We start from the raw sequence: 13,003 nt of genomic DNA, 5'->3' as shown, positions 1-13,003 counted from the left end.
TCCAGTCTCCTGGTTCTGATAGTGCCTAGCACCAGATGCTACAGAGAAAAGTGTAAGAACCTAGCAGATGTGGGATAATCTGCCACCTACATAAATTTTGCTCCTCACTAGTCCTCTGGTCATACAGCCAAGAACCTTGAGCCTCAGCTTTTCTGACCCGAGTTATGCAAGAGGCTGGACTGGATGGGAACAGTGGGTCTTAACAGCTGTGAATCTACCATTAAACCCTAAAACAGGCTTTGCAGCAAGTGCTATCTCCCTCCCACTTACAATCACAACTATTTTCACTTTCAGGATAAAGAAGTTGATGCAACGTGATGCTGGGAAACTCGGTCCTGCTTTATTAGCTCCAGTTCAAAGTAAGAAACCAAAGTAAACCATAAACTTAATTTAGTGCAATCTGATAGTTAGATGTGTATGGGTATAGTCAGATACAGATTCAGTGGCCATTGAAGCTAATGGAAAGGTTCCTGTTTTATTCTATTCCTGCACAATGAGCCAATAGATCCCAACAAACCAGATTGGGAGTTGGCGAGGGGAGGGCGGGGGGGCATGTTGCTTTTTACCATTTTACCAAAGCCAGGCCTTCTCTGGTTCACAGCTTTTGACTGATGCTTAGGGCTCCAGCAAAGCATACAATGACCAGGGACCATAATGGCTACCCCTTCTCTGCCAACATCTTGTCTTTGAGGCAGGGCACAGGGCCCGTGTCTCAGACTCATCAGAGTGTTGTCATTGTTCCCACTGCTGTCACAGGGGGTGAACATCTCCATCTAATTCTGACAAATGCCAGATGAGTAGGCGATAGAGTGGCCCAGCAGCAGGGTCTGGCTGCCAGCCAAGCTCTGACCTTTCCTCTGCAATGGAGACCACAGAACACACATTCTGACACGTGTTCTGTGTCATCAGGTGGTCTCTTTCTCTCTCTTCCCCGCATACATCTTCTATTGTGTTATGGGGTCTCTCTCTCTCCTTGCACAAGTTCATAGATACCAAGGCCAGAAAGGACCATTGAGAACTTCTCCAAAATAATTCCTAGAGCAGATTTTTGATAAAATCATCCAATCTTGATTGAAAAATTGTCAGTGATGGAGAAACCACCACAATCCTTGGTAAGTTATTACAATGGCTAATTATTCTCACTGTTAAAAATGTTCACCTTATTTCCTGTCTGAATTATATAGCTTCAACTTTAGCCATTGGATCACGTTATACCTTTCTCTGCTAGATTGAAGAGGCCATTACTAAATATTTGTTCCCCATGTCGGTTCTTATAGACTGTAATCAAGTAACCTTCTCTCTGTTAAACTAAATAGATTGAGCTTCTTGAGTCTATCACCATAAGGCAGGTTTTCTAATCCTTTAATCGTTCTCATGGCTCTTCTCTGAAACCCTCTTCAATTTGTAAACATCCTTCTTGAATTGTGGACACCAGAACTGGACACAGAATTCCACTAGTGATAAAAACAGAAGTAAAATAACCTCTCGGCTCATACCTGAGATTCCCATTTATACATCCAAGATTTGCATTAGTGCTTTTGGCCACAGCGTTGCAAGGGGAGCTCAGGTTCAGCTGATTCTGCACAAGGGCCCCTAAATCTTTTTCAGAGTCACTACTTCCCAGGATAGAGTCCCCCATCCTGTAAGTCTGGCCTACATTCTGTGTTCCTAGATGGAGGCATTTAAATTTAGCCTTATTAAAACATATTTTGTTTGCTAGCACCCAGTTTACCAAGCAATACAGCTTGCTCTGAATCAGCGACCTTCTCTTCACTATTTACCATCCCTCAATTTTTGTGTCATTTACGAACATTACCAGTGATGATTTTATGTTTTCTTTCAGGTCATTACTAAAAATGTTCAATAGGGTAGGGCCAAGAACCGATCCCTGCAGGACCCCCTCTAATAATACACCCATTCAATGATGATTCTCCACTTACTATTACCTTTTAACACCTATCAGTGAGTCAGCTTTCGATCCATTTAATGTGTGCCATGTTAATTTTATATCTTTCTAGTTTTTTAATCAAATTGTCGTGTGGTACCAAGTCAAATGCCTTACAGATGTCTAAGTAGATTACGTCAACACTATTACCTTTGTCAATCAAACTTGTAATCTCGTCAAAAAATGATATCAAGTTAGTTTGACAGGATTTATTTTCCATAAACCCATGTTGATTGGCACTTATTATAGTACCTTCTTTTAATTCTTTATTAATCGATTCCTGTATCAAGTGCTCTATTATCTTGCCTAGGATCAGTGTCAGACTGACAGTCCCATATTATCCAGTCATCTCATTTATCCTTTTTAAATATTGGCACATTAGCTTTGTTCCAGTCTTCTGGAACTTTCCCAGTGTTCCAAGACTTATTGAAAATCACCATTAATGGTCCAGCAAGCTCCTCAGCCAGCTCTTTTAAAACTTCTGGATGCAAGTTATATATTTTAAAATGTCTGACCTTAGTAGCTACAGTTTAACATCTTCCTGAGACACTAGTGGAATGGAATGTTATCATATGATAGGATGACATCATTTATTTTTTCCCAAATACAGAACAGAAATATTTGTTGAACATTTCTGCATTTCTATTGACAATTCTACCATTTCCATCTAGTTATGGACCAAGACCATTGTCAGGATTCTTTTTGTTCCTAATATACTTTTAAAAACTCCTTCTTATGGTCCTTAACTCTGCTGGCCATAGGTTTTTCCTTGCCTCCCTTTGCTTCTCTAATAAATTTTCTATAATTCCTAGCTTCTGATTTATATTCATCAACTTCCCCTTTCTTCCATTTGTTATATACTTTTTTTTTCTATTTTCTACAGTTGTCTTCACTTCACTTGTGGGACTTTGGCTTTTTAGACATCTAATAAAGTGTTCTTAAACAATACCCAATTATCAATCATATTTTTCTGATTCAGTTCTTCCTCCCAATTGATTTGGTTCATAATTGTTTTCAGCTTTTTGAAATTGGCTCTTTTAAAGCACCAAGTATATATATATCACTGGTCTGGACTTTATTCTGTTTGCACAGTATAAATCTGATCAAGTCCTGATCAGTTGTACCTAAGTTACCATTAATTTTTAGTTCTGTGATTATTTCCTCTTTATCTGTCAAGATGAGGTCTAATATAAATTCCCCCATGTTGGATGCAACACTTTTTGAATTAGGACATTATCTATAACATTTAGAAATTTCAAGAATGTTTTAGTATTGGCAGCATGAGACCTTCAGTTTATGTCACTCAAATTGAAATCCGCCAGGATCACGCAGCTTTTTTATCTACACATTATAGATAGCTGTATAAGGAGCCGGTCTCCCTGTCCCCTAGTGTGATTTCGTGGTCTGTAGCAGACACCAACTAATACCCCTTCTTGTTCTTTGACTTAGGACATTGAGTCATAAGCATTCAAGATAATTTTCTTCCATGCCATGTTCTATGCCATTAGGCGGTCACTCTCTCTTTTCCTCCCCAGTGCATGTTCTGTGCTGGCAGGTGGACTCTCTCTCCCCAAGCATGAACTGTGCCCTCAGGTGGGCTCTCTCTCCCTGCACGTGTTCTGTGCCATCAGGTGGTCTCTCCCACTGCGTGCTGCCGCCGCTGATGTGCCAGGAGGTTGCCGCTGCGAGTGAATCCTCTCCCACACTGGGCACAGTGGTAGGGCCGCTCCCCGGTGTGAACCCTGTGGTGGGCCAGGAGGTTGGAGCTGAGGCTGAAGCTCTGGCCACATTGGTGGCAGCGGTAGGGTCGCTCCCCAGTATGGGTGCGCTGGTGGGTCAGCAGGTCAGCGCTCTGCCCAAAGCTCTTGGGGCACTGGGCACACAGATAGGGCCGCTCCCTGGTGTGGGTCCTGCAGTGGCTGACGAGGTCGGAGCGCCGGCTGAAGCACCTCCCACACTCCTCACATGGGTAGGGCCGCTCCCCGGCGTGGCTGCGCTGATGCGCCAGGAGATTGGAGCGGCGGGCGAAACCCTTGCCACACTGGGCACAGCGGTGGGGCCGCTCCTCAGAGTGGCTGCGCTGGTGGGCCAGCAAGTCTGAGCTGCGACCAAATCCTTTGCTGCACTCAGCACAGCTGTAGGGCCGGTCATTTGTGTGCAGGCTGCGGCGATGCGTGGTCAGGCTGGAGCTACGGCTGAAGCGCTTGCCGCAGTCAGTGCACAGGTAGGGGCGCTCACCCGTGTGCAGGCTGCGCCGGTGCAGCGCCAGGGTGGAGCCCAGGCTGAAGCACTGCCCGCAGTCGGCACAGGAGTAGGGGCGTTCCCCCGTGTGCAGCCGCAGGTGCTTGGCAAGGGTGGAGCTGAGGCTGAAGCACTGCCCGCATTCCCCACACTGGTAGGGGCGCTCCCCTGTGTGTGTGCGCTGGTGGGTCAGCAGGTTGGAGCTGCGACCAAAGCTCTTCCCACACTCAGGGCACTTGTAGGGGCGCTCTCCAGTGTGGACTCGCTGATGCCGGGCCAGCCCCGAGCTGACACTGAAGCCCTTTCCACACTGGTGGCAGAGGTGGGGTTTTTCGCCTGTGTGAGTTCTCTGGTGGGTAATGAGGTCTGAGCTCTGGGTGAAGCCCTTCCCGCAGTCGGGGCATTTGTAGGGTCTCTGCCCTGTGTGGACCCGCTGGTGCTGAATGAGGTGGGAGCTCCAGCTGAATGCCTTCCCACAGTCAGGGCAGCAGTGGGGCTTCTTCTGCAACTGGGTTCTTTCCTGGGTCCTACGTTCTGAGCTCCCACTGGGGCTTCTCCCTGGCACAGCCCATGTGACTGGATCCTCCCCAGGCAAGGTGCCATCCTGGACATTTAAACTTCCCCTGACAGTGTTAGGATTGCCATCTGCCTGCTCTTCCAACCCGCTGTGATCCTCGCAGGCTTCTCCCTGCCCAGGACTCTGTTGTTCATCAGCTTCAGAGATTCCAGAGGCGGTCCCATCCGGATCCATTCTCTCATCACCTCCCTGCTGCCGATTCCCTCCTCATCCTTGCTCTTAAATCTCAGCTCCTGCTGGGACGAGAAAAAATCTGGTTGTGAGTCAGTCCCTCCACTGGGCAATAGTGGGGGACACAAAGGAGATCTTCAGAATGGGGAGTGGCCAAGGCAGTGAAAGGAATTATTGTTGGATAGATAAAAAAAAAAATCTGCAGCTGGATACCCCTCAAGTTCCCAGAGGGGAGGCAGGAAGACAATACATCTGCCTCCATGTCCCTTCCAAACACCCAGGGGAAAGGTAGCTGAGCAGGGGAGCAGCTGCCAGACTTCCAGTGATGCCTGCCACAGTTGCTGGGTACAGTCCCAGCCTGGCTGAGATGGGGGCAGAGCTGTGGAAGTTGACGGCAGCTCTGTGGGATCCCAGCTGTTTCACTGCACTCACAAATACTTTGAGCTGGTTTCAATTTTTGTACCTTTCCGCTGTACTGCTGTCTCTAGGGAAAGAGATATCTAGGCCTGAAGGCCCACTGTGCCCTTCCAGCCTGGCCTCCTATCTCACCCAGGCCAGAGAATCTCCCCCAGCCATTCCTGCCTCTGGCCCAGTGACTCCTGACTTTGAGAAAGAGATGCCGCATCTCTATTTTAACGAACTTCCAGTGATGGAGAATCCACCCCGTGCCCAGACCCTAGAAATCCAGGATACGTGGCTCTTCCCTTCCCTCTGTCTGGGGAACCACATCAGATTTGCTGTTGGGAATCGAGCTCAGTGTGAGGGAAAGAATCAAGGTGAGTTCAGGGCTTGTTAGGTGTTTCAGGGAATGTGCCAGGGACACGGCATCACAAATGGGGAGCTAGAGGCCAGCTGGGGCTGGGTACACACGCTGTGGGAGGTACCGCTCAGCCAGGAGTTACTGGGCCAGATGCAAGAATTGCTGGGGGAGATTCTCTGGGCACAATGGGTCCTGTTGGCCTTGGCATCTATGAACTATGTCCTGTTCCGCAGACCCCAACAGTCCGTCCAGTGGACGGGGCTAATGGAGGGAGCCCCGGGAACGGACGGGAAACTGGGATCTCTGCCTGAGAGTGTCTGTGTAAGTTCGTGTGTCAGCCAGTGCACGGGTGGGACTTGCGCGTCTGTGTGAATGTGTCCGCGTACCTGTGCGTGCATGAGCCTGTGTGCATCACGGTGCACGAGCGTGTCAGCCTTGTGAGTGGGCGAAGGTCCATCGGCGTGAAAGGGTCTGCATGTCAGCGAGTGTGCGTGGGCCTGTGAGCATGTCAGTGTGTGCCGGTGTGGCAGGGGTGGCGACAGGCCAGGGGGACACAGGCGGCAGCAGATTCTCCCCTTTCAGTCTCTCTCTCCCCCTGCCCCCGTCTGCAGGGAACCTCCCCGCCCCCGGGCCACGAGCTCGGCCCCGGGCAGCCGCTCTGGGCGCTCGCGGAGTCGGGCACGGCGCAGAGCCCCGTCCCCTGCGCTCTCTGTCCCCTGCGCTCAGCCGCTAAGGTTGGCAGAGCCCGCGGGCGGGGCGCGGGGAAGCCGCGCGTCAGGGCCCGCCGGGGAGCAGCAGCCAATCGGCCCAGCGGCAGTCCGGATGCAGCGGCAGCCTCTCCTCCGGAAACTCAGGCAGCCCTGGTCAGCTGAGCCGAGAGAGCAGGCTCCTGTCCCTGAGCCACAACCGGGGCTGCAGCCACCGACCCTTGTCCCCACCCGCACCCACAGCGCACAGCCAGATCTAGCCAGAATCCTTCCCTCCTTTGTAACACCAGAGACGGCGCACAGGCTTAGGAAACAGGCTTTATTTGATAGACTCCAGGAGACCAATCGATTTCGTTTAACAAAGAGAAGATGGAGGGGTGACTTGATCCCAGGCTAGACTTGTACCTACGGGGGCAACAATCAAAGGGCTCGTCAAACTAGCGGAGGAAGGTATAACATGATCCAACGGTACAAATTCTGGCTGGAAATAAAGTGTACATTTTTAACCCTGAGGGTAATTAATCATTGGAACAACTCACCCAGGGTTCAGAGTAGCAGCCGTGTTAGTCTGTATCTGCAAAAAGAAAAGGAGGACTTGTGGCACCTTAGAGACTAACACATTTATTTGAGCATGAGCTTTCGTGAGCTACAGCTCACTGCTTATGCTCAAATAAATTTGTTAGTCTCTAAGGAGCCACAAGTCCTCTTTTTCTTTTCACCCAGGGTTGCGGTGGATTCTTTATCACTGTCAATTTTTAAATCAAGACTGGATGTTTGTTCTACAAGCTCTGCTCTAGGAATGATTCGGGGCAGGTCTCTGGCCTGTGTTACACAGGAGGTCAGAGGAGATGACCACAGTGGTCCTTTCTGGCCTTGGAATCTATGAATCAAAGACCTCAGCTACCTTAGAAAGTTGTCCGGCTTTAACACTGCTGGTATAGCTAACGTGGTACCACTCCCCCCGCCCCCCCCCGCCAAGTGTGGATGCAGTTATATCAGTATAAAGATGCTAACAGCAGTATAGCTGTTCCATCATAGAATCATGGAACTGGAAGGGACCTTGAGAGTTCATCAAGTCCAGTTCAATACAGAAAGATGAATGACTATACTGGTAAACACCACATTTATATCAGTGTAGCTGTGTCCACACTGGAGTTTTTACCTGTATACTTATTTCAGAAAAAAAAAATCACATCTCTAACCAAAGTAGTTATACTGGTAAAACTTTTAAGTGTAGACCAGGTCTTAGGCATTTATCTGGATCCCATCACCAGAGGTGGATTAAGATTTATTGGGGCCCCCTGGGCACAAAGAACATTGGGGCCCCCAACATCCCCCCTGCCATAGGGCCCCATACCCTGCTCCTCTGCTTCCCCCAAGGCTCTGCCCTCTGGCCTGGCCAGAAGCCAGGGCCAGGATAAGAGCTAGCCAGGGAGCCTGGGGCACTGTGGGGAGCCCTGGACCCTCTATCTGCCCTGGGCAATGCACCCTGAGGGACAGGAACATGGACTGGGGGCTGCTCTTGCCTCTTTGGCACCCTGGTCCCCCACCCAGGACAGGTGGAGGGCATGGTCTCCCCACAGCTGCCTGGGCTCCCTGGGTGACTTTTACCACAGCCTAGGAGGGCACGGAGGAACATTTTGGTCACTGTGAGTGCAGTGGGGCACAGGTCAGCCCACATGGGGGGGAATGGGGGGAGGGAATGAATGGCACTCATCCTTGCTCTGCCCCCAGGTCTTCTCTAGCCCCACTCCAGCCCTGCCCCCAGCCCCAGCCTCACCTCCAGCATCACTCCCAGCCACAGCCCCACTCCTGGCCCCTGACTGCAGCCCCTGGCCCCACTGCAACCACCAGTTCCCACTCCCGGCTCTGGCCCCAGCTCCCAGGGGGGTGCGGACCAGGTAAGGGGAGGCCCAACAAAAAAGTTTGGGGACCCCTGCTAGGGTAACCATACCTACCGTTTTGGCCCTGGATGTCCCAACTTTTTTGGCAAAACTGGGTTTGTCCCATTTGCTCTTGTCAACTGATCACCAGCTGGCAAGAGCGATACAGCGCAAATGATGCAGTTTTGCCAAAATGGAGTGGGGGGGGGAGGAGTAGTGGGGCTCAGGGGTGGCAAGAGGCAGGGCTCAGGCCAGCCCTGCCTAGGGCAGGAGGGGGTTTGGGCAAGTGGCTCAGGCTGGCTACACTTGGGGGGGGGGGGAGAGAGAGGGGACTTGGGCCGGCTCCACTCAGGGGGTGGGCAGGCGGGGGGTGGCGATATACTCACTCACTCTACGCAGGTTCCCGCTGTCTTCCAGCCTGGCTGGGGGCGGGGCCTCAGGGGGAAGAAGAAGCGCAGGGCGGAGAAGTGGGGCTGGGGGCGGGGTGGAAGGAGCAGCAGGGGGTTGGGCCAGAGTGCCGGTGTACCCGTGGGGCCTATATGGTAATCCACCACTGCCCATCACCATAATATCCTACCAATCTTTAAAGTCTTTATCCTCACAACACCCCTGTGAGACAGAGCAGGGCCATTAACCCATTGCTCCGATGGGGAACGGAGACACAGATGGCCAGATTTTAAAGGCATTTAGGCATCTAGTTTCTAAATCACCTGGGTGCCTACAACTCATTGATTTCATGTGTTTAATGTGTAACGAAACAGGTGCTTGAGCACAGCCCTGGTTAGCCCCAGCACAAATTTAGCTCTGGCTGAGTGGCAGGAGAGCGCCGGCTGCTGGCCGGGCATGCTGCCGGCAGCAGTGCGGAAGTCAGGGTGCCATGGCATGGTGGATTGCCACCCTTACTTTTGCGCTGCTGCTGGTGACAGCGCTGCCTTCACTGGGCGGCCGGAGAGCATCAGCGGCTGGCCAGGCACCTAGTTCTGAAGGCAGAAGCAGGGGTGGAATAAAAAAGCCCAAATAAGTGATCTCCAGATAAAACAAGACCAGAAAACCATAAACCGCAACTTTCCAAAAATTAAAGTGGGAAATAAGCCCAATTCCGCTTATTATAAAGGGGACTCAGACAGTACTGTGCCTTTTTTTCCTTCACTTTCTTATGCCAAAGAACTTCTTTTGTATTTGTTAAATCATGGAATGAATCAGGGAGTTTGGGAGCCCAGGACCCTGGTCTATCTAACATAGTCATTTCTCCAGCTCTCCAGGAAGTTCAGACTGTTTTGCTGAACAAATCATGCCAGCAGAAAATCACGAGATTGACTTAAAATCATGAATTTAAAAAAAATACTTTGGGATTGTGTTTATTTGCCTGCTGGTGATAGAGTCTTTAGGATGCAGGTTTTCAAGCTTTTCTTTGCAACCATGAAGGGTAAACATTTTCTTTTTTCTTTAATGAAAGCTGAGAAATTTGTCCAGCAGAATCACAGAACTCTGGGAGCTTTAAGAAAAATGCCGAATACTGCAAGAATCACAATTTAGTTTATCCAAGATAAGACTAAGAGGTCATTTTATCATAGATGACATAGACAGCTCTGTTAAGATCCAGCAGACAAAAGCAGAAGGCGAGACAATGGCTGGGAGCGGATGCGAGACAAATTCAGACTAGTAAGATTCAAGATGTTAACAGGAGGGGAATGAACCATTGAAACATTTGCTGTGAACAGAGTGATTCTCTGAATAAATATGGAGTCTGTCAGCAAGACTGAATGTCTTTTTAAAACATACTATAGGTCAAACAGAAACTATTGGACTGGATGCAGAAATTAGTGGATGAGAATCTCTGGCCTGGGTTATGTAGGAAGCTGTGTCGGATGGGCACAATGCCAGAAAAGGGGCATCAATACTAAGTGATGCCTGCATACTGGATTTGGATCTGTTTTGTATGTTATACATTGGAAGGAGAATTGCAAATTGGTTGATTTATTCAGGGCTCTTTCTTAGTCACTCATCCATATCAGAGGAACAGGTAAGGTTTTAAAATGTATCCACTCTCTTCAAATGGATGAAACTTGCTTCATTCTATTGCAATTTGATCATAAATCTCACAATAGCTGGTGTTTTTATTAAAACCCCAGGTGTTGGAGTCATGGAGGTAAAGCAGATGACTGGGTTCTATCCCAAACTCAGCCATTGGCTTGCTGGGTGACCTTGGGCAAGTCACTTCCCTGCCCTGTGCCTCAGTTTCCCTATCTGTAAAATAGGGATAATTATACTTCCTTCCTTTGTAAAGTGCTTTGAGATCTACTGATGAAATGTGCTCTACAAGAGCTACGTATTATTATTAGCTTTTTCTTTTTTTATAAATAAATTTCTAGCCCTCATGGCTATGGTGAAAAATTTGAGGGCATCTGAAAGCTTTAAAACCCAAAAGGCAATTAGAAAGAACCCAAAATTCATTATTATGTTTAAATCAGCTCATGAGTAATCTCAGGTTTTTTGAACACTAGGGAGGTGGTAGTACAGTGAATTTCCAAATTTCTAAAGTGAATTTCTAATCCACCAAGCTGAGCCTGGTTCTGTTATTTGATTGATCAGAAAAATGTGCCATGGGTTAGAGAACGCAGCTGCCTTCACAACTGCTCCCTTTCCTGATCTCCCTAAGTAGGGCTGATTCTCACTCACTTGTCTGCTCACAAGAAGCACTCACTCCAATTAGCCACCACCCACCCCACCCAATGGCACAAGAAACCCACATTAAAGGAGTAACAGAAGACCAGCTAGGTTATCATATTGTTCATAAAAACCAGCAGAAGATGGAGAAAGATAGATATGAACTCAGATTGTTCCGGAGAAAGGAGCCATGAGAAGAGGTTTACATTTTTAACAGTGAGAATAATTAGTCAATAGAACAATTTATAAGGATCATGGTGAATTCTCCATCACTGACAATTTTCAAATCAGGACTGGATGTTTTTTTCTAAAAGATCTGCTCTAGGAACGATTTTGGGGAAGTTCTCTGACCAGTGTCACAAATGGTCCCTTCAGGTCTTGGACTCTAAGGGAGCTTGGGTTGGCAGGATGGTGAGATGAAAGGTTCTAGAAATGGGAGGGAAATGTTTCAGAGTTATTATCAGCCCCAGATTCATTTTGATTGGATAGCGTTCCTGGGCTGAGGCTGCCACCCCCTTTCTGGATGTTGTTTGGGGTTGAGCAGCTGGAGATGTGGGCTGGAAGGAGCAAGCTTTAGCATTGTGGCTACTTCCCTATCTCCACCCTTACCTTGGGACCCACCCTGAGACCATTGGGCCTTCATTGTTCTGACCCTGAAAGGTACCCTGACCAGACCAGGCCAGAGAGTAGCAACATGACATTGACACCTCCACTGGCTCCGGCTAAATCCTGACCAACACTTGAGTTGTGAGTGTGTTTCACCTGCACCCTCTCTTCAATTTCCTTTCTGCCTTCTGTGTGGTAAGAATCTGGATGAGTCATCAAGAAAAAACACTCCACAAAGCTGTGAGCCTGACCGGATAAGAAGCTGAAAGCAACGCATTAAACAGACTGGTAACAGTATGTTTCCTATCAAAGTGGCTCAGAGCACAATGCGGGGCTTGTTTTTTTCAAGCAGTGAAGCTACAAGTGTGAGCACCAGAGACAGAAACTGCATTTTCTACCTTTTGACCTTTCTCTCAGAACAAGCTGGTCTTGTTTTGTATGAAAGGGAACGGGATTAGACTCCAGCAGCAACAACAATCACTCCAGATTATTGAAACTGACCACTTTTCTCCCCAAAAGGACAGTTAATACCATCAAATGCTGTGAAGTAGCGGTTTCTCCAAGAGAAAACCCTTCTGTAAGAGAAAGGGGGTAAGGGATATTATTACAACGAAAGCCTTACTCACTGCTTTACATTTCAAATGCTTTAGCATCATTCTTATGTGTGTTTAATAAGAGCTTACCTTTTGGAAGGGTTTTTGGTGGAGGCAGTTGCCCTGGCAGTCACCAGCAATAACTTGATGGGAAACTGCAGACCACACCCAAGGTGTAACATGACACCAGTAAACAGAGGGTTTACAGCACAGATGACAAAAAACCCTGCTGGACTTAAAAGGTTTGCCAGTCTAAAACCCGCTTAATGCAGTTGCAATTTACAGTGGCAGAATACTTTTGCTGGTATAGCTTATGCCAGTTCCATAGATATTAAGGTCAGAAGGGACCATTATGATCATCTAGTCCGACTTCCTGCACAACGCAGACCACAGAATCTCACCCACCCACTTAGTTCCCCAAGTGAAATAAGCTATAACAGTTCAAGTTTACGTCACTATAACTGCATCCACAGTATGGAATTTTCTAGCACAGAAATGTCGCAAAAATCACCTTCAATCAACATTATTATACCAGCAAAAATTTCTAGTGTAGGCTCCTAATTCACTTAGGGAACATCTACAGTGCAGTCAGAGGAGTGACTGCAGCTCAAGAGGACAAAAGTACATAAGCATGGCCAATTTCTCAAACTTAATTGCACCGTGATACTCTTCTGACAACAAAAATTACTACACAACCCCAGCAGGGGGGATCTAAGCCTGAGCCCTGCTGCCCCCAAAGGTGGGGCCAAAGCCTGAAGCCTGCCACCTCAGGTGAGGAGGCCAAACCCGAAGCCCAAGGGCTTTGGCCCCAGCAGGGAGCATGTAACCTGAGTTCTGCCACCCAGGGCTGAAG

General features: G+C 48.5%; 1 protein-coding gene across 4 annotated transcripts; it reads right to left on the bottom strand.

The window, feature by feature from the left end:
* Positions 1 to 321: 321 nt before the first annotated feature.
* Positions 322 to 12,305, bottom strand: LOC119856531 (zinc finger and SCAN domain-containing protein 2-like). Of its 4 annotated transcripts, none has more exons than XM_043517292.1 (2): positions 12,241 to 12,305; positions 322 to 4,996 (listed from the first exon to the last, which is right to left on the bottom strand). In XM_043517292.1, the coding sequence occupies exon 2, from the start codon at positions 4,935 to 4,937 to the stop codon at positions 3,573 to 3,575; it is 1,365 nt and encodes a 454-aa protein (XP_043373227.1). In that variant the 5' UTR covers positions 4,938 to 4,996; positions 12,241 to 12,305; the 3' UTR covers positions 322 to 3,572. The 4 variants fall into 4 exon arrangements, with proteins under 4 accessions (XP_043373227.1, XP_043373226.1, XP_043373224.1 ...); XM_043517291.1 differs by lacking the exon at positions 12,241 to 12,305 and adding an exon at positions 6,643 to 6,806; XM_043517289.1 differs by lacking the exon at positions 12,241 to 12,305 and adding an exon at positions 6,415 to 6,456 and having other exon boundaries at positions 322 to 5,000.
* Positions 12,306 to 13,003: the final 698 nt, after the last annotated feature.

This window comes from Dermochelys coriacea, chromosome 6 (genome assembly GCF_009764565.3).
Source record: "Dermochelys coriacea isolate rDerCor1 chromosome 6, rDerCor1.pri.v4, whole genome shotgun sequence".
In the NCBI taxonomy this organism is placed as follows: Eukaryota; Metazoa; Chordata; order Testudines; family Dermochelyidae; genus Dermochelys; species Dermochelys coriacea.
Note: the sequence above shows the minus strand (reverse complement) of the source record. Positions and strands in the feature narration are given on the sequence as shown.

Coding starts and splice junctions, on each gene's coding strand:
- LOC119856531 (XM_043517292.1), bottom strand. CDS start 4,937: ATGGATCCGGATGGGACCGCCTCTGGAATCTCTGAAGCTGATGAACAA.